General features: G+C 29.1%; 2 protein-coding genes across 2 annotated transcripts; one reads left to right on the top strand and one right to left on the bottom strand.

Moving 5' to 3' along the window:
* Nucleotides 1–5,718: 5,718 nt before the first annotated feature.
* Nucleotides 5,719–10,448, top strand: LOC100869057 (trypsin-7). The gene is made up of 6 exons (XM_003689704.4): nt 5,719–5,788; nt 6,541–6,599; nt 7,639–7,727; nt 7,841–7,982; nt 8,513–8,776; nt 10,084–10,448. Exons 1-6 carry the CDS (start codon nt 5,719–5,721, stop codon nt 10,228–10,230), a joined length of 771 nt encoding a protein of 256 aa, XP_003689752.2. The 3' UTR covers nt 10,231–10,448.
* Nucleotides 10,449–12,073: 1,625 nt separating this feature from the next.
* On the bottom strand, nt 12,074–21,192 carry LOC100871918 (trypsin-1-like). Its single transcript, XM_012495482.3, has 7 exons — nt 21,135–21,192; nt 20,983–21,035; nt 20,214–20,302; nt 19,983–20,121; nt 18,969–19,085; nt 16,466–16,612; nt 12,074–12,229 (listed from the first exon to the last, which is right to left on the bottom strand). Exons 1-7 carry the CDS (start codon nt 21,190–21,192, stop codon nt 12,074–12,076), a joined length of 759 nt encoding a protein of 252 aa, XP_012350936.2.
* Nucleotides 21,193–21,864: the final 672 nt, after the last annotated feature.

The following is a 21,864-nucleotide window of genomic DNA, read 5'->3' as shown; positions in this document are numbered from 1 at the left end:
TCATTAAGATCCAGTCATTATGGGCATCGCGTTTTTTATTAGTGTTGCGAATAATTAATAACGGGTTGAATTAGAATCCTTTATTACATATTTTGCGTTAAATTGAGAATCGCGTTTGCATTAGTGTTGCGTTAAGATTAAAATCGCGTTTGCATTAGTGTTGCGTTAAGATGAGAATCGCGTTTGCATTATAAGATATCGTGAATTATAAGATATGTTAATTATAAGATATCGCGATTTGTTTGTTATAAATTGTTTTAATTTCTTATAAAGTAAATTTTATATTTTTGTGATTAAGATTCTTTATTTCTAATCAATAGTAGCTTTTTGGTCAGAATTAACGATTTCGATTTAATTTGTTTTAAAATATAGCGTTGCGTTGATAAATAATCGCGTTTGTTCAAGTAGTGTTGCGAATATTGAATGCCCAAATTTCTTTCACTGGAATTGTGGAAGAACTCACGTTCCTGTTCCTGAATCACCTTAAGTGGCTAAAAAAAGCTACAAGGGTGATTATACGATGGCAGTCATTAAGGAGACCATTGGATTTTCTTCGGATCATTCTTTATTAGTGTTGCGTTGTTTAAATTTGAGTGCATAAGTAACGTTGCGTAAATAATTGATTGTTTCCGGGAATTTTGCATATCTTTTTTGTTTTTTTTTTTGTTTTTTTTTTTCAATATAAATTAATCAATATTGCAAGTATAAGAAAGCACTCATCGCGTTTGATTTAATAAAATTTTTTATTTTATAAAAAATTATATTGTTTTATTAGTGTTGCGATACAAAATAAATATTTCACTCACGGTTTGTTATTCGGTTTCGTATCGAATGGAAAATATTTTTATTTTAGTAGTCCTTCTGGCTACTACATTCTTTTCTTTTTCAGCACCCCTTATCACATTCTGCATTCGTTGCAAAAAATATTGCTATAATATTTATTCTGTATATTTTTTCTCTTTTATGAAGACTTAGTCATGAATTAAAATTTCGAATTAAAATTGTTTTTATGAAATTTCTTGAAGTCAGTAATGGTGAATGTTCATTATATTTATCATTTTTCGAATTTTTAAGAAATTATAATGTTTGGAATATTTTTTACACTATTATACTAATCCTGTATTTAAGTTTGTTTCAGGTATATCAGTTCTAGGAATGCAGTTATTTATTTCAAGAAAATTTCGTATTATCGATTAATAAATAGTTATATGTTACTAATTATTTATAATTTGATTTGTTTCAGGTCCTATTATGAAATTAATCAATCATCATATTTCATATAATTTTCTCATATTAGTTTCTCTATCTTTTTTCGGTTGTGTTTATTTTTAAATAGGAGGGGCCCCTAAGCGAATTTTTTAGATAGATTTTTATGTAGAATAGCTACTATCTTCCTTTATAATAGAGAGAAATGGATTTAAATTTTGTGTTGGTAAGGATGGTATGATAATGTGTGATAAGGTCTAATGAATTGGTGGAAAAGGTATAACTGTATGTTATTAGATTCTGTGGAGAGGTAGGGATGGTATGATAGGGTGTGACTCTGTAATGAATTGGAATGGTATAACTGTATTTTATAAAATTAGATTCTATGTAGGTAGGGATGGTGCGATAGGATGTAAAGTGATGAATGAAAAGGATGATGGAAAGGTGTAACTGTATTTTGTAAAATTAGATTCTATGTAGGTAGGGATCGTGTGAGTATGTAATGAATTGAAAAGAAACTGTATTTTATAAAATTCTATACTAATCTTTTATAGTCTTATTTGTTTTAAAGAGTGTGGAATTAACAATGGATGTTTATATTTCGTATTATTTTTAATCTTAATTGTATTAAGATTTTTATATAGATAATTTCCTTAAGGATTTATATTTAATCACATTTATGGTTCGGATATTTCTAAATTGAATTGTAAAAATTTTTTTATTGAAAAATTTTAAAATGCAATAAGTAGATGGCTTGTAAAATTGCTGCTGTAGAAAGTAGAATATATTCGTAAATGCATGTTTTATAATGTTTAGTAGTGGTAAGAATGATGGATATTAAAAATGGTGATTATTAATAAAATAAGTATAATTCTCTGTGAAATGCATTTCACTTTTTTTTTTTTTTTTTGCTTTCTCTCTCCGTAATATATTAATATTTTATATATTTATATTCATAATAATATAAAATATTGATATACGTACGAAGTAATGTATTTGTGTTTCATTTAGAGTTATATTAAGATTAAGATTTAATTCAATTTTTACTTTCAGGTTTAGGTTTTCGATTTTCCTTGAAATTCGCAGCAACTTTCAAATTAGTGAGATTTAGAAATCATTATTATTTACTACATAATTTATTTTTGTATATAACTCGATATAACTATAAATTTTTTAGTAAATAATATAGAAAAAGTAAATATATAAATAATTTATTTCTTGTTTTAATTTAATAATTTATATTTATATGGCTAAAAACTTTTTCCCATGTTTTTTTATTGTATTTTTTTATATATAAATTAACATATTCATATGAATTCTTTTATCTATTTAATTATTCATTTCTTTATTCATTCGTGATTTATATCTAAACTTTTATGTAGATTATGGATCAAATTATATATTTATTCTTTTATTTGTACTGAATTACCTAGATTTCGTAAAACACTTCTTTATTTTATTTATTTTTATTTTGACTTTGTTTTTTTATTTCTTGACTTATTTATTTTCATGTATGTATTTATTTATTTATTTTTTCTTTTAATTCATTTGCAGATTTTCTTATAAATTTTTTTATTTATTTTTTTATTTACGCCGTTATCTAATTATTTATATAATAATTTTTTTATTTTAATAATCCATTAGACTTTCTTGAACGTACATTAATCAGTCAATGAGTTATATCATGGCATCCGCAGCGGCAATCAATTATCAAAGAAACTATTTCGCGAATGTCTTCAGACAATTAATGTTTCTTGCATCACGGAATACTATGATTAAGCAGTTTACTTTCCACCCGATCGACGTAACTGCGATATTGTTCATTTTCTTGGAAGCGGTACGTAATTTTAAGTTCCATGCCATCGAACCGTATCGATGAGCGCTTACGATGTTAATGGCGGTCGAACCGGAAATAGTAATAAAAACCACTCGCCACAACAATCAATTCACTATAAATATTTTTGTGAAATTGTATTGTTGTGCAAGCCATTTGAGAGTAAAACTCTTACGGATTACTTCACGCTGTGTTACGAGTGATTGTTCAAAAGTACTTGTGTCAATGCTTTGAGATTGACGCAAATAAATCTGAGAATAAAAATCTTGAGAATTTTTCGTATAAGTTTCGCGAGTATAATATAAATAGAGTTTCAGGTGGTGTATATGTAAAGAGATCGATTACGAATTATAAGATGAAATTTAGATACGTGTGTGTGGTGATAGACAGTATTTATGTATATCTACATAAATCGTTAAGTTTACGATAGAAACGAAACTATTTATTATTTCGGAGATATAAACATTCAATAAATTTTTTAAAAAAAACTTTTTCCTCCAAAGTATAAAATATATTTATAATTACATGGAAAACACATTATGATTTAAAATATATCGACTCTTATTGAATTTCAATTTTCACTCTTTGAAAATAATATCGTTTAAATGGAACATACATTTATAAATTTCGTCCATTACGTGTTTATGCATGTAAAAATATAATACATATTTCACGATTTATTCTTTTGGTATAAAAGGTATTTTTTTATTAGCAATTATAAATGCATATGAAGCTTCGTTATCGTATTCGTATTAATTATTTTCAACGACTATTTTGTAATTTAAAAATTAATTATGTGTAAATTAAAAACAATACATTTATTAAAATATACACATTGTGAATTATGAAGACGTTTCAAGTTAAATTTAAATAAAAATTCTCAAATTTAATTTATATAATTATTAATATAATATAATAAATGAAAATATTCAATATTCTGAAGCATTTAATTAAGCATGAAATATATATATATATATATATATATAAAGTACAATCGAACATGAACAAAATAATTTTCTCCAATATATTTTTTAAAAAATAAATATAAATGATATCATCGTGAATTACGTGAATAATGAAATTTATTATACATAGATTAATTATAGATCAATTTTCCTAGATCTAATATATATCCATTGTGCAATATTTTTTTCTCTAATTACAATTTTTTTTGAAAGAAATTTTTCTTAATAATACCTTATAACAATTTAGATCCAAAAACCTTTTATTGCTAAATAATCTGTTCCATGAATTATAAGAATTATTTGAACCTTAGACAAGGAATCCAATCAAAAACATTGCTCTTAAGCGAACAATCTGTACAAGTTTTCACCTTATCTCGAGTATACGAGATCGTTCCTTATCGAAAATTATTAATTTTACGGCCAAGTGGGACGTGCTTTGGCTCTTTCGTCATTGTACCGTTGTATAAACGGTTTTGTAGCTTTGCACAGGTGGCTAACTCGTAAAGGAAACGAGCGTCGCCATTGTTGATCGGCGTCTTCATCTCGTAAAAAGAGGTGGAGAGGCCATGATTCCAACAGAGGGAGAGTTTACCCCCGATTATAGTTACGCATTCGTAAGAATTATATTAAATCCGGTATACAATGGGCGTCATGCTCCTTGAACAATCGGTATTCTATCAACGGCAGTCTGTCGTTGCCTGTCGATTCACCAGTTTCTATATCGTGTGCACGTCGAACTTGCCTAATGATTATTCGATACGTTATTTGTATTTTGAATTTTCTTTTCAATCCTACGAACCAGTTTTTAGAAGGCAAGATTCTTAAACGAGAGTTGAATTGCTGTTGTTACTCGTGGCATGAGAGTCAGTTGGACCTGATGGATATATATTTATGTCTGGAAAAGGCATTAACTATATTGAGGGTGTAGTAAAGAAAAAATGAAGTAAGTACAATTTCGTTTTATAAATAATGATTAAATTTGATAAAATGAAATCCATCGAAACTAATTTAATATCTAGAAATATTTCCTTTTTAGCATGGTAATAGTATACAATTATATATTTCTTAGAACTTTATAACTTAATTTTAAAATGTTTAAGATTTAAGAAACGTGTCTCGAATAAAACAGTTATGTTTATTATCAATTATCAACTGATCGTTGATAGATTAAAAGGTTTCGAGAATTATTTAAAATTATACTTTTAAAATTACTCTTAATACCAATTTTTATTTCCCATATATATATCGAACGAATGTTTCGATATTAATAACGTTTTATATAAAAAATAGATTAATCTCAGCTTTCAATTAACAAAGAAGCCATGGTAAAATGAGAAACAAAATCATCACACTTCGTCACAAAAATTATTAATTTTACATGATCAATAAATCTATTAAAATATCGTGAAACCTTTTTGTTTCTTCTCGATGAGACATACGTTTCTTGCTTCTTACAAAAATCTCGAAGGAACCATTAAGAAATTTCGCTTAATTGGTTCGTATCGAAAAGAATGATATTAATGGCGTTGAATTTTTATTTTAGTCTTGCCGCTTTTGTGTAATCGATGGGAAATCTAGGTCAACAATTCGAAACTTTCGGAAATTTTTTTCATATTCGGTTAAATTGATACGAACGACAATTAACCCGAATATCGAAATAAAAGAAGGGCGAGCCCGATGGCGGCCAGGTAGTTCTTTGGCCAAGTTCCCGCCATGTATACGCCGTTACTGTTGTTGCAGCTCGTTCCACTCGCGCTCTCGCAAATTTTTTTCACCACGGATCGTAAGTATTCACGATTGGTCTCCGTACAGCGAAATAATTCAACGAGAACACTTTGAACGCTTGAAATATTTGAGGCGGAAAATATTATTAAATTTTTAACTTGTCGCGTGTTCATGCTCTTTTTGCTTGTACTTAGAAAACAAGTTAGAGGTAAATGAAAAGAGGTACAAGTTTAGTATATCCGTAATTTTTTCGATACTTTAAATAATTTGTAAATTTGTTGATGCTAATATGAATTATACAGTTTCTTTTTCATTAAATATATTTCCTTTTCTTGTTAAAAAAAATGTAGATTATCCTAATTTTTTTAAGTAAAATATTATTTTAAATGAAAAAAATTAGTAAATTATTTTAAATATTGCAACGTGATAATATATTAATATAGTATTTATCTTTAAAAAAAACTCTTTATATTTATTCTTTTTTTTTAATGAAATCGTATTTTGCGATTATGAGCTAAATAATAAATAAATTTTTTATTTACAACTAATATATTGATATTTTTCCGCTAAAATATTACTTTCTGAATTCTTATTCGCTCAATTTTTGACTTGTTAAAGCCAAGCCAAGTATTGGATATTTTCATCAGAGTGCAATTTTCTCTTTCTCGATTGTTCAATAAGTTCTCGATTTAAAAAAGAAGGTTCTTAAATTCCGTCGAAATTCATCGAACGACGTCACAATTTAATTAGTAATTTTTTCAACGAGCATACAGATGGAAACGCAAATTCAACTATTGGTTTTTTTTCCAGTTGACGAGGGTCGTATTGTTGGAGGGCAGCCAGCGAGTATCGATGAACATCCGTACCAGGTAAGTATTCTAAATGATCGTTTTCACAATTGGCCAAGATTAATTGGTGAAAATCTGTCGAGTAGAAACGTTTCTTTCGCGGCTCGCGCCAAAACAAGTCATTAAAAACCGATGTACTCTCGTGTACAACGATCGACCAAAGTTTCCGTTCAGTTTACGTTCCTTGGCCAAAGAAAAAGATCTATCAATCTCTTTCTCTCGTTTCTTTTTCGCATTATCTCAAATCCATCTTAAATTTCTCTCTTCAATATATTTTCTGCACACATTTTTTTTTTTCTTAGTTAGCATTACTTGAGAAATTAAATTTTATATACAAAATATTCCAATTAGGGTGGTAAAAATAAAGAATAAATTTTAGTAAATCAAATTAAACGATCTTATATCTACATATGTGCAATAATTATATTGATAATATAATAATGGTAATAATAATGGTAATCTATAGATAAAAAGACAATATTGACAGAAAATATAAAAGAATAAAAATATAGCAAGTATATATATGTGATGAATTTTCAAAGTTTTTTCTCAACAGCAAAACTTCATATTTAAATATTTCTTTCTTTTTCTAAAAAATTATATATGCAAAACATTATTGATGAAAGAATTCTTCAAATAAATCTCAATTTTAAATTGCTTCCCATTTTATTCTTTTGACCTATCGAATCGTATATTAATATTTTTCAAAAACTCTAGAAAAATTTATCGACTTGCTGTTTCATATTTACAAAAAAACTTGCAAAAATATTCTAGTAAGAATAACGAAGAAGTTATATATAATTGCAAGATTATTAAAATTTATTAATCCAATTGAAATTTTATTCGAATCTTTTTGAAATCCCAGAAATTTAGATGATTTCAAAAAAAAAAAAAAAGCAACCCAATGTAAATACAGATATAATTTCCTGATCAGGATCGAGGATTGGAAAAATATTAATATTACCTGAGTTCCTCGTGCATATTTCTCCATGAGTGAGTTTCACAGCCATTTCCAGACCGATCATCCGCAAAATTGATACACGCTTGCTAAAATTTATAGGTATCCCTTCGATTTCACAATCGTCACGTATGCGGTGGCTCTATCATTAGCGAGCTATGGATCGTCACAGCTGCACACTGTGTCCAGAGGTATGCACTCTTTTGTTCTCAATTTCGTTAACAAGCACCATCGATCTCGTCATGGTGCTCGAGCACTATTCGCACAAGACCCTCCTTAATGAGCATTCCTTCGATGATTTCAGCTTCTTTGTTCGATCCGTTTCGATCAAGGTAGGTACTTCCGACCTCACCGACACCAATGCCACAGTAATCAACGCGGCAGAAATTATCATTCATGAGAGGTATGAGAGAAAAAGCTCGGATTTTGACATTGCTTTGATTAAAGTGAGTATTATTTGCCTGAACATATTTTTCATTTTTTATTTTCGCGTTTATTTTATAGATTTTTAGATGGAAAGATAGATCATGAAATTGTATCGTTGTTTTTGTAATTTGATGTTTTTTTATTTTCCTTCGATAATTTTTCAATACTATGTATTATTTTTTAAAACGTTCTCATCTTCTTTTATTTATATAATTAAGGTACAATGGTTACAAAAAATAGTTTGTACATCAATTAAATTTATCATAACACATTCAATTTGCGATTAATTGAATTATTCGTGTCTTATATATAATTACAAAAATGATATTATAAAAATAAAGTATAGAATCTAATGTAAAAAAAAAATAATTTTTATAGCGTACTCTATCAAAAATCAAAAAATACACACAGTGTATCACTAATTTAAACGAAGTAGCAATGCTGAGAATATCAATTAATCGTGAAATATAATTTCATCAATGGAATAAATTTAAAGTGAATTAAATTCGACAATTAACACTGTTCATAAACCAACCAACTACAATTTCAGTTAAGAAAGCCATTGGTGTACAATTCGCGAGTAGAACCAATTTTATTGGCGCCGATAGCCGATCATTACATGGCTGGTAGCAAGGCGGTGGTTACAGGTTGGGGAGCTTTGAGAAGCAACGGTCCATTATCGACAAAATTACGCAAAGTCCAAATACCACTCGTTTCTAACGTCCAATGTTCTCGATTGTACATGAACAGAAGGATCACACCGAGGATGATTTGCGCCGGTTACGTGAATGTCGGTGGCAAGGATTCGTGTCAGGTAATCGTAGCGTATCGTTAATCATCTCTCGGCACGTGGAACATTAATTACTTTTTAATATCACGATTAGATCGATAATGTTTTGTCTCTGGATTTTCGATAAAATTAGATAAATGTATTGGGTAATTAGAAATTTAATCGATCGATCCAAAATGAAAGAGATAAATTGATAATAAAGAGAAGTAAATGAGTAGATAAAGAAAAAATCAATAGAAAAAAGTAAATGGTAACTATAAAAGTATGTATATATGTACTTAATTTTTTACATAATGTCAAATTTAATTTTAATCTACAGTAATTTAAGATTTAATTTTAATTCGAATTTATATTTTTTAATATACAAGTAAGAAGAAGCAAAGGTTTTATTAAAAACTCAAGCACTGTATGATTAAGCAATGTAGAATCTCAACATATATAGATGTTCTATTTTAATCGACCTTGATAAAAATAATTAAGAAATAATTAATAAAGAACTGAAATAACGAAGAGATCATTAAAACGAGACTTCAGCAATTAGATTAACGTCAACGTTCATATTTTATCATTTGAATATTCCACTTATATAAAATTCGCAAGAAATAAAAAATTCTATTATAATAACCTCAGAAAATAATTAATATAAAGATATAAATATTTACAAAAAGATATCACTATCCAATTTCGATGACTTTTTAATGTGTTTTCAAGATCAATATATTGAATGATATTGTGAAGATTTTACTTAGTGATCGTTGTTTATTAAAAAGTTATTAACAAAAACAATTTAGATAGATTAGGTTAGATAATATAAACCACGAAACTAAATAAATAAAGAAATTAAATACACTTTTGTTCCATATTAATTAATTTATGTTAATTCTTTAAGTTTAATTTCACCTAAAATCGAAATTAAATAAAAGCTCATTTAACTTTAACTCACTTAAATATACATTAAGTTTGGATTAATTTTCTTAATCCGTGAGGCTATCAATATCAATAAATCTAATTAAAACTAATCTGACGATTAACCTAAACCTTAATGATTGAATGATAAGAAATTAATGTTTAAAATTTTGATTTCTCAATAAACGACGATATTAAAATTTTTATAACTCAAGATGATAATATCGATATCATATTATTAAGTCATCAAGATGATGAGAGATACCTTCTTGCAAATAATCATCAGTGTAATTTAATTCGATTACGATTCGAGATCGTGTAGATGGAAAGATAAAACTGGATATCACTTTTTCCTCCTCTTAAAAAAAAAAAAAATAGCATTAAACAATTTTCATTTGCTTCTCGATAAAATCGTATGATTTCAGGGGGACAGCGGCGGTCCATTGGTGCAACATGACAAACTGATCGGAATTGTTTCGTGGGGATTCGGTTGCGCGCGGCCATCTTATCCAGGCGTTTACACGCGTGTGACAGTTCTCCGAAGTTGGATTACTGAGAAAACTGGTCTGTGAGCGTTTTGTGTTTATCCTATGCGCGAGCACGAAACGTTATTGAACCAGCTACGAACTCGGAAATTTTTCCTGCAAACATTTCGCCTCGTTACTTTACTCTCGTCATCTTCTTTGTTTGCGAAGAGAGTTGCTCGGGTTTCACGAAAAACCCCCGGGATCGTGGTTGGTTTTTCGCTATGGCGGGATGTGACCTCGACACATTGAAATATTATATTATATTTTTGTACCACGTAATTATATCACCACGAATCACAAATTGCTCGACGGTAAATGGTCGTTTTCACGAATCAATTATTTAAACTCTTCTTCAATTTTTTACATATAATCGTTAATACGACTTGATTTGTACGAGTTTTTGTACAAGAGAAAAAATAATAATGCTGTTATAATCTTCGAATTTTCACGTTTGAAATTCTCTTTCGTGAAAGAAATGAATCATGAGAAAAATTTTGAAGTTGAGACAGGGAATAAAATACATATTATTAATACATTTATTTCGTATATTTGAAAGTAAAATTTTCAAGAGCAACTTATTATCATCGTTAACATTAATGTTACATTTGGAGTAAAAATTATTTGCAAAAAATAACTTTCAAATTTTTTTATTTAAAATAATCCGAAGAACAAAGATATTTTGAGTTTATTTATAAATTTCATATACGTATCTATAATTGAAATCGATTGTCTCTCATTGAAAGTATCCCCTATTTTGTGCATACTTTAGTTCTGATCAGCATGAAAATACTATCAGTTTGATAATGAACGAGTTGCTAGAACGTGAAAACAACGAACAGGTGGACCATTTCTCCGTTTTATGGAACTTTGGTGTTCGTTACAAGGTACTCGATGAAAACCGCTAATTAGTTTGCTCGACGATCGATAGATATTTCCCAGCTTTAATTCGCGATTTATAAATAGCTCGTGTAACAGATGTCGGTAATTTATCGCGCTTTCGAGAAAAAAAAAAAAAGAAAAAAATAGATACTACATTTCGCTTAAAATTCGAACGAAATTATTCCTCTTCTATTGCGTACAGATATATTCGGGCTCAATGAAACGAAAATGCATGAAAGATGGAGAAATTTCTCAAAATTTCCCCTTTCACTGGCAACTTCGAAACTCGTATTCCGTTCAACGAAATGAAACCGTACATTTGTATAAAATGGGGATAGGAAAAGAATCATTCATGAAGAAAGAGAGGAAGTGTAGTATACATTTTCATGAAACTCTTTTGTAACGGTCACATTTACAGAGTGACAACGCTTTGATATTTGTGTATCTGAGATCAGAACTAAAGTTAATTTTTATTTCAAAATTCAATTGCAATTTTTTTTTACCAGAATGATTGAAAACAAATTCACTTTTTATTGCAAATAGTATGAACAATTTAATTAAATTTAATACAAAGAAGTGCCAGAAAAAGTGTGATCATCGGAATTTCGAGATATAATAATGGGAATTCAATTGTATCATATTATTTGGATAATAAAAAAAAATAAATCCTTGTCTCACACTGGTACAATACAATGCGAATAGAATAGAATTTTTATTTCTTCATTTTTCTAATGTTAAAATTATTATTAAAAAAGAAAAAAATACCATTTTTAACCACTATTTTCCTCAGACTATTTTCTGACTCCACAATGCAAATGTACGATGATGATATTGCAGTTAAGGAAGAAGAGCTTAGTCAATCTCAATTTCAGATTTACAATGACGAGATGGAAACAAGAAAAAATTTCATCTCACATCCTTCACCCCTTTAAAACTATAAGAGGCTTTGATCATACCACGTGTTTCTGGTAAAGCAATGTTGACATTGTAGCGTTTCGCGAATATCATCTTATATATAGTGGATACCGGAATTTGCCGAGATCCACGCTAGGTAACTGCTGACACGAGTGTATACGCCCGGATGTATCATAGTTTTACACCCTAATCCATAGGATAGAACGCCAATCAGAGTCTGCCCTTCCATCAGCGGAGCACCTGGATCACCCTGCAAGCAGACAAGGGTTGACAGTTTCAGTGATTACTTGTACTCTGCCCTATCTCTTTCTCGCGCGTTCTACGCGTCTATTCGTCTCTCTCGTTCTTTTGCTTCCTCGTGTACACTTTTATGATTTTATCCACCTCTGAGTTTCGTACGATTTAAATATTCATAGAGCACAAACTAATTATTGGATTGGTTATTATATTATAAGGAAATATATTCTGGCGTGGTTAAAATGAAACTTGTATGTATTATCATTTAGCGGAAATGTTTATCGGGTTAATGAGATTTTTGTTTTTTATGAAGGAAAGATTTTTTTATGCAATAAAAAATATCATAAGATAAAAAATGTTGATAATATGACGGAAATTATATAAATGGAATAATAGAATTTTATATAATGTGCACATATATATATATTTGTAAAAACGAATTCGATTAATCGGGTAACTTATTACTATTCTATCGATGAACAAATGCAAATAGTAATAAAATTTTACTTGAAAATGGTGTATAATATGACAAAAAGGTGTTTCAAATAGAAAATGAAAAATTGCCAAAGAATGAAAATAAAACAATTGCTCTTTAACTCATAAATAATGATACTGAATCGTTTCTGAATTGGAAAATCTATCATTACCATCTGTCTGTACATACAGCATTCGTCAATAACCTGCGAAACAAGGAGCGAAAAAACAGTCATCGAAAAACGAATCAAAAAGTCCAATTAGTTTGTTCCGTTTAAATCGTGTTCGCGTTCAAAAAACCAAATATTTCAAAAATTGTCTATCTGTTTTCAAGACAAATTATATAATCTTGATGAAATTGTACGTTTAGTGAAGTGTTGTCGTAGAAAGAACGAGAGAAAGGGAGGGAAAAGAAAGAGAGAAAGAGATAAAAAAAGAAAAAGAAAGAAGAAAAGGATATGGAATCGATTGGCAGTTGTAGAGAGCCGACCGAAAGATATCGCTCTTTGTACGATCCCAACGAATTTTATTATTATTGTTATAACGATGGAGCGTATAAAAATCTTGGTACTTTATGACAATTTTCTATTATACTCGGTGAATAATGTTCAGTTCCCATTCAACCGACCGTATTCAAGCGTTGCTTATATACGCGAACGCATCTTTTGTGCTTAGCGCGACGATTCTGTCAAAAAATGGGATGAATTTCAAATATCGGCATTGATGGTCGTGTTTATCGTGTTGTCAATTGCATTTATTGATTAATTGGATATCCTCGAAAATCTTTGCCAATTCCTTTGGAATTTCAGGAATTACGAGGAAAGTAAAGGAATGGAAAAGAATTTTTATTTTTCAATATTTTTGATTGGAATTTTTAAAAATTAGAAATAGAATGTTTTTAGAATGTTTTGAGTATCTTGAGATAATGCATCTTAGAAATTGAAAATTTGAAGAAATATTTACTTATCTTTTTTATCGAAAATCGTTCATCCTCGTCTAAAGGGTGAAGATAGTTCTCAAAGAAAAAGATTGAAAACATATTTTACGAAATGTTTCAGAAACAGATGGATTTAGAAAAATTGTTCACATCATATCTATTTCAGAACATATCTTTTTTATGTTAAACATTCAAGATATCGTTTCTGTTGATTTACCATTCGTAAAATATTGTGGCGTCTATTCAAAATGTTCGAAATAAATTTCTTGTTTCCGTGTACTGTGTCAAGAATAATCTATTTCGACAAAGAAATATCTCACAAATTCCTTATAATATATTACTTACATTATGAAAAATTACATAGATATACCGGATATTCCACGTAACTTCATCACCTGGAAAATATCTTTTTTGATTTTGGAAATATTAAAAAATATTTCAAACAATGATTTTTATAAAGAATATGACATAATCATTTTTTCATACATAAATGCATAAAGATCTTACAAAGATCAATTTTGATTTATCAAACAAAGTTATGTATTTTTTAATACATAAGAGTAAATGCATTCTTCGACTTATATTTTCGTCCAATATATATATTTTTTTTATAGAATATGTCGAGAAAGAAATAGAAGATAATTAAATAACGTTTTAATAATTTTTGATTATAAATTGTTTCGTAATTTTTTACAAAGTATACCACATTTTTTTACATTGAAAAAAACAACGAACGTAGCCTTCAAATGATCTCCATATGTTATATCCAAGGATAAAAATAATACATCGTATTATGCAAAACATCCAAATTATTAAATATTTTATTAAAAACGTTTTTTTTTTATATTAAATAAATAAGATATAAATTTATATGAAACACAAGTTTGTGAAATAACGTGATAATAAGAATAACTTACTTTTGCTTGATTATCATAATTGAAAAACCAAACAAACAGTATTAATGCTAATATGATGAAATATCAACAAAATATGGCATACATATTAATCACACGCTTCAAAGATTTTCAAAACCACGAATCCGAAACGAATCCCTAAAATTATTTATCTTACAGCTTGTGCATACAGTGAATTTGCCATTTCACCCGCTAATTAGCAATTCTATAAATTTCCAATCTCGATCATCCGGCTTATCCAACCTTTTCGAATTCTATCCGAATCGTTCAAAAGCGATCCCTGGATTTATCTGTCCAACATTATCTTTAAGCTCGGTTCAAACCTCGTTAAAATTGAGTGCGTTTCATTAATCAACGGCTTGATTCAATCGACGCTTAAATTAGTCGCGTATACGCCTTGACAGACGTCGAATTGCCGCTTAATTATACGAGCGTAGAAGCGCGGCAAAAGGCAATCAGAATGGCAATAATGAGACATCAATTTACTTTTGTACGTTTCTACAGTGTGTGGCAATTGAAATTTATATTATACCGACGCATCGTCGAAAAGTGTTGAAAATAAAGAGGGAAATTTTTGGCAAAACGAAATCGAATCGAAGGATCAAACAAATGCGTGTTAATGAGCGATAAATAATCTCAATGGAAATGTCCAAGAAATTTCAGTGTTTTGATATTGAACGAATATGTATGAAATATAAATTGGAGAATAAATTAAGCTTTGTTGTGCCACCTGTATTCGTAACATTACTCGTAGAGTTTCATTTTTATGATAATTTGATGAATATGCAATCTCTCTAATATGAATATACGATAAGTAAAGTGATCTTTAAAAAAAAAAAATTTAATAAATAAACTTATATTCATGATAATTTCGTGAATATGCAATCTAATATGAATATACGATATAAGCGAAGTGATCTTTTAAAAAAGATCTTTTATAACAAATAACGTTAAATTTTACATCAGATTTTATTTCGATCATTTTTAATCGTGAAATAAACACCATCTTGATGACACGATCTCTTTCAAAATCTGTGACTTACGATATAAATTATCCGATATACGTGTATATACGTAAATATTACTTGCCTCTGAATTTCAATAATACATCACAATGTGTTAAAAAAGGAACAGCAATTTAACAGACGAAGCGTAATTTGCATTTCAACAACTTTCCAAAACTCTTCTTCCGTGTTAAAACTACTTAACCAAACTTCTTAACTCATCGTCAGAACTTGAAAACCTTCGAATATATAATTCTCCATCCTACGCATCATTCAACACCTTTCTCTCCATCTTTTATGAGTATCGTCGGTGTGTAAATAAACTTGCACGATTCGCTTAACAAAAAATCCATCCTCTTCACCGAACAATTAGCCCAAGTTTCCCTAAAGCATCCACTCGATCATCCATGCCACGCAGTCATGCCGCCCCGTTCGATCCCCTAATTGCACAGCAAACAATGATCGCCAAAACAGAGTCATCCGTCTTCCTTACCGGCCGACCTGCCAAACCAGCCTTCAACTCGCGGAACTTCTCATTTACATGCCATACGCACAGCGTTTGGCGCCGCGTTTTTGGGGACTCGGCTATTGTTCCCTGAAACGGTTGTGCCTGACACTGCGATGCTTTCCAAGCATCCGTGCACCCACACACACACACACACACACGAACACGGTCGTACGTGCAGGCACATACACACACATAAGAGTCTAGAAGCACGTCATCGACACACAGACACAGATGTCGAGTGGCGTCGCGCACGAGAAAGTCGAGGGATCTTCTGAACAGACGCTTCAAGATGCTTAAGTATCGCAGGGTTGTCGCGGCTCGCGAATCCACGCAACTATCCCATCCTCTCTAGACGTCTCTTCCTTTGGACCTATATAGTTCTAGGCCACGTATTCTCGACTCTCTATCTTACCTGACACGTCTCTACCCCCTGGGTCATGTTGCCGGCGCAGAGCATCCTCTGGAGCACGGGCTCGTAACAGGGCATCGCCGAGCTGCAGGTACTCTGGTTCACGAGGGGCACTGCTGTCACCGTGAGTTGAGGTTCCACTGGACCGACCTGGAAATCGTTGATAATTGAAAATTCGTAAAATTGATTGGAAGACGAATGATCTCTCGTAGAAATGATACGAAGTGAAAAAAGGGGTGAAAAATTTATGATTATTTTGATGATGATTAATGTAGATTTATTGCGTGAAAGATAATTTCAAATTCAAATTTCAATATTTTAAATATTACTATGGAATATGAATAAATATTACTATTGAAAACGAAAAGTAAAAAAGAAATTTCATCTCTGTGTGTTATATTGAAAATTCTCTGTATTTTCTGTATAGAAAAATAATCGTGTTTGAGCAAGTTGCGATCTCTCGAAAAATATATCGATCAAATTTATATATCAACACTTGAAATAGTAGCCAAACTGGTTCAGTTTGAGGGTAACAGAAATTTTATATTTGTATTTCTTCCATTCGAATTTTTATTTATTGGAAAAATTTTGTATATTCTAGTAGATATATATCTATTATCCTAGAATATTTTTGTATTTTTTTAAAATCTATAACAATAATCAAATTAGTTTGGAATGAACAATGATTCAATTTCATTGTAGAATAAAAAAAAAAGTAGATTTTGAAGGATACACATATGAAGGATTAATAGTTTAAATTGTAAAAAACAAATTTTCTTTACTATTAAAAGTGCTATTGTAGTAAATAGCACAAAGAAGTTTATGATTCAACAAATCAAATTCAATAAAAAATTGTTCTTCGCAATTTTTTCAGCTTGTGTTCGTTTGTATATCCGTAATTTTAACTATGTCTAATATTCTTAATGGCATAATATAATGGCGACGTATGGACATATACTAATTATAAGACGTGATAAGACTATTTATGTATTACATATCGATCAGAAAGTTAATTATTGCAAGAGACAAGTTTTGTTTTAAGCTGTTTCAAAGCGATACTTGCATAATTTCAGAAGATATTCTCTGACAAGTAATATTAGATAACTTAGAAAAGTGACTAAACATTGAAAAAAAGAAAGAATTTCTTATAAAAAAAAAAAAAAAAAAGAAAAAAACTAGAATCTATAAAATATGAATTAAATATAAACAATGTGAACATATAAATATCTTTTTGTACAAATATATATATTATTGACAAAAGAAATTTTAATAAATTCTAAATTTATTTTCATAATTACAAATAAAATACCATGGTTTTTTATTTATAACGTAATATAATAAATATAATTAAAATATAATTATAATATAATTAAAATTTCAAAAGAAATATTAAATTAACATGATATATAATAATTAATAATAGAAACATATATTTAGAATTGAAAATAAAATATACATAAATTATGATGATTTAAACATGAAAATTTTATAATGAAAATTAATAAGCTGATTATTGTATGTTATAAATGTTGCAATATTCACATACATGTAAGTTCACTTACAAAACAGCTATTGAATAACAATAACAAGAGGTCAACAATAACAATAGATATTACACGTTACTATATGTATATGTATGATATAGGTATTTGTGTATTATTTAAAAAATTCTTTCTATCGTTGATTTTTGAAAAAAAAACCAACCAAAGAATTTTTATACATTTTTATTATTACGAAATAAATATTGTTTGATCTATTATTTTTGAAAAAAATCATGAAATATCATTCGTTCAATATCGCCTGGGCGTAAACGAAATTGAAATTCACGTGTGTTCTCGTTTCTTTATTCGATGATTGAAAATTGATCGTCAGAAAAGGTGTACACGTATATTTTTCGCCAATAGATATTGTATCAAAGTTGGAAATGGAATCAGATATCGAGATGAAAGTGAATATTTAGTGGACGAGTTTTCGTTTTAATGATCGTACGATGACACGAAAAGATAATCAGCATCGAATAAAACGAATGATCATTCTCTACGATTTTGCATCGCGATACAATGTTGAAAACGCAGCACGTTTCAATCGCATTCAACTACATCATTTATACGAGCATTTATTTTCGTTTGTTCAATATAAAAGAATAATGATCGTCCAATGATTAAAATTCTTAATTTGATCGATTAATCGATAATTTTCGATTCAAAGAAATTAATGACATAATAAATAATGATCGTAAATTATCCAATTTAATTGGAAATTAAATATCTATTTTAATCATTTGCTGTAATATAAATCGATAGAATAAACATTTGATTGAATTAATTATCGAATGATTCGATCTAATTGTTACAACAATTCTTCGATCATTAATTCTATTAAATTATTACACGTCGTACGTATTATGATAAAATTCGTAAAATTAGAAATATCTCCGAGTAATGCAATTAATTTTTTGCTAAGATAAATATTTTACTTTATTAACATCGCAAACATCTCAACTTACCAGAGTGTTTCTCCAGCCTGTCACGAAACACGTCGTTCCGTCATTAAGCTTCTTGTCTTCCTTTTCCGGAAGCGATATCGGTAATAATTTGGCCCCAAATTGTACAGGTAGCTTGAACTGCGTTTCACAAAAGAATATAGTGAACATTTTAATGAAATATTTTCTTTCAAATATTTTGTTCAAAATGATATTTTTTTGTTTTTTACGAACATAAATTCTTCCGCAAAATTTATCTTTTACATTTCAACGATAATCTCGGGAATTAACGTCGTGCACGCTATCGATACGCGTCGAGTTCAACTCCCCAATGATACATCATCGGCGGAACGTTTATTGAATTTTTCCCATGTTCACCAAAGCTTTCATTTTTGCGAATTCCTCTTTGTAACAAGTTATTAATACATTTGATAGCGATACAATCTGTTTGTAAAAGAGTTATTCAATTGAAAATTACCAAGAACATTGATCAAACGGAATAAAAAAAAAAAAAAGATGGAAATATAAGAAAATTTTCGGAATAGTCTTTTGTAAATGTATTTTTGATGAAAAGATATATTTCATGAAAATATTTAGTCAGAATGGAAATATTTATCGATCAAAATAATAGCAATTTGTTCAATAACACACATTTTTTCAATTTTTCTATCTCGCTAATATCTTTTTTTACTCTCTCTTTTTTTTTTTTATCATACGAAAGCGTTTATATATTTTTCGGTTGATTACACTTTTGATTGCTACGAATATTAAAATGCATTGAAATACGATTATTGAAAATAAATTGAAAAACAATATTTAGATTTCTGAAAATTCAGAAATCTTAGGACACGTCTCCCAATTTTTTTCTAAAATTTCTCAAAATCAGATCAATAATTTTTAATCAAACGATATTTTACAAGAAAAAATTATTTTATATATCCCAAATTACAAATTAAATTACCTGTAATCTTATCTATCGTCTGAATTTAAAATCTATTCTATTCGAAAAAAATCCGAAATTTTAAAGCTATCTCGTACCTTGATTAGCGCGATATCATTGAGCAGAACGTATTTATCAAAATCCTGATGCACAACGATATTGCCCACTTCCAATTGATCTCCATCGGTTGAAAGCATGGACGAGCGCACTCGCACGGTTACCGTGGACAGGTCTGCCCTGTAAGCAATTACAACGTTTCGTTATTCATGTTGTTCGCGTGGATACGCAATTTGTACGAAGTTGCACGGAATTTCGCAGCCGATACTCACTGAAAAACGCAGGACGCCGCGGTTATTACCCACAATTCGTGCACCAACGCTCCGCTGCACGTGTGTACCCCATATTTCTCGATGGATACCTATATCGTACGATGAACAATCGCGAGAAAAATAGCGTGTTCAGTTTAGCGTGTGTAAAAATATATATTTAGAAAATTGAACGATTACGAATAACAATCTTCATATCCTACATAATATTCTATATTCTAAAAGTGTAATTTCAATCATTGGCTTCGTTTCATTTTGTGCAAAGATGATAGATCTTACGATGTTTTTATTTTTTTTTTTTTTTTTGAAAAGGATTGAAATTCATTGATATAAATGTTTTTCTGCGGAAATTTCGAGTTAGTAGATTAGGTGAATGGAAGAAATGCTCACTTAAATGTTGATCGCAGCGATGATTTCGTTTATTGTAAAATTGATGCAATTAAGGATTGGAAAATGGTTTAATTGTTAAAAAATTAGATATTGATAGATATTAATTTAGAATTAATTCAACTATGCATTAGAATAGATTTATTTACGAGCCAAAGAACAATATTCTGTTGTATAATAAAAAAAATCTGTTCTCTAATTTTTTATTTCTGCTAATAAAACTATTAATATATTTAGATTTCTCTATGAATGATCATAGATTCGCTTGCATAATGAAATTAATCCAATTTTTTTATATGATTTATAATGCAATCTTTTCTTGTTAATTTTAATTCTTATTTCTTATAAACGATAAACTTTAAATTTCTGCAATGCATCAACTTACGTGATAAGGATAATCCGTGATGTTCACGTATTTCAAATTTTCGGACGCGAGAACTGCACACACAAATCAAAATAATTTTTTTTTTTTCGTGAAACTAATATTATAATACGATTTTAAAATAATCTTTCAAATATTACCAACAAAAAACTTACCATCCGCGAAAAAAACGGAAAATAAAAGTAATATTTTCTTAATTTCCATTTCCAACATCGATCGACGGGAATCAACAACTAACTGGTTGAATTATCGAAGGTGGAACCAGGTCAAAAGTTGTCGATATATACCTATGCACAGTCTAAATATTTCGTTGATAACCACAATCGATCATTATCCACTGTCGAAGGTGTGTCATCGCGTGAACTTCAAAGGAATTCATTTCACGTATCTCGATAAATTCGATGAAAAAAAAAAAAGAAAGAAAGAAAGAAGGGAATTTTCAGGAGTTTCGGATTAAAAAAAAAAAAAGGTTTCATCGAGTTCAAACGAGATTACGATTAGCGATATCGTATCGAGACCGAAATAATGGAACAATCGTGTCAAGATTAGTCATATAGTCCAATTTGAAGCAATTCGCAACTAATCGATCCGGCGTATTTGATAAAACGTATTTCTTGTATACGTAATTCGTCTCTGCCTTCGATCATTCTCGGTATACTTTTCAAGTTTTCTTTTCAGTTAGTCAATTGACTAAAATTAAAAATTAAAGATTATTAGATATTATAAAAATAGTGTATCTATGTGTCATTGAAATTGTTTTAAATATTGATATTGCTTCTTAATTAAAGATAAAAGAAGATTAGATAGAAGAAAAGCTATAAATTGCAGAATTTTAAAATGATGTGACAGTTATTTATAGTTGTTTAATTTTATCATCAAAGATTA

This window comes from Apis florea, unplaced genomic scaffold (assembly GCF_048593485.1).
Source record: "Apis florea isolate Af1SG1 unplaced genomic scaffold, ASM4859348v1 contig_2190_pilon, whole genome shotgun sequence".
Taxonomy (NCBI): Eukaryota; Metazoa; Arthropoda; class Insecta; order Hymenoptera; family Apidae; genus Apis; species Apis florea.
This window is presented reverse-complemented; position numbering and strand designations above follow the sequence as displayed.

What these genes read in the sequence shown, in the direction of transcription:
- LOC100869057 (XM_003689704.4), top strand. Translation starts at nt 5,719, where the DNA reads ATGTATACGCCGTTACTGTTGTTGCAGCTCGTTCCACTCGCGCTCTCG. An exon ending in TCGATGAACATCCGTACCAG is followed by an intron (nt 6,600 to 7,638) that starts GTAAGTATTCTA and finishes TAAAATTTATAG; the next exon opens with GTATCCCTTCGATTTCACAA. An exon ending in GCTGCACACTGTGTCCAGAG is followed by an intron (nt 7,728 to 7,840) that starts GTATGCACTCTT and finishes CGATGATTTCAG; the next exon opens with CTTCTTTGTTCGATCCGTTT.
- LOC100871918 (XM_012495482.3), bottom strand. Translation starts at nt 21,192, where the DNA reads ATGTTGGAAATGGAAATTAAGAAAATATTACTTTTATTTTCCGTTTTT. An exon ending in GCGGCGTCCTGCGTTTTTCA is followed by an intron (nt 20,122 to 20,213) that starts GTGAGTATCGGC and finishes AATTGCTTACAG; the next exon opens with GGCAGACCTGTCCACGGTAA. An exon ending in CAGGCTGGAGAAACACTCTG is followed by an intron (nt 16,613 to 18,968) that starts GTAAGTTGAGAT and finishes AACGATTTCCAG; the next exon opens with GTCGGTCCAGTGGAACCTCA.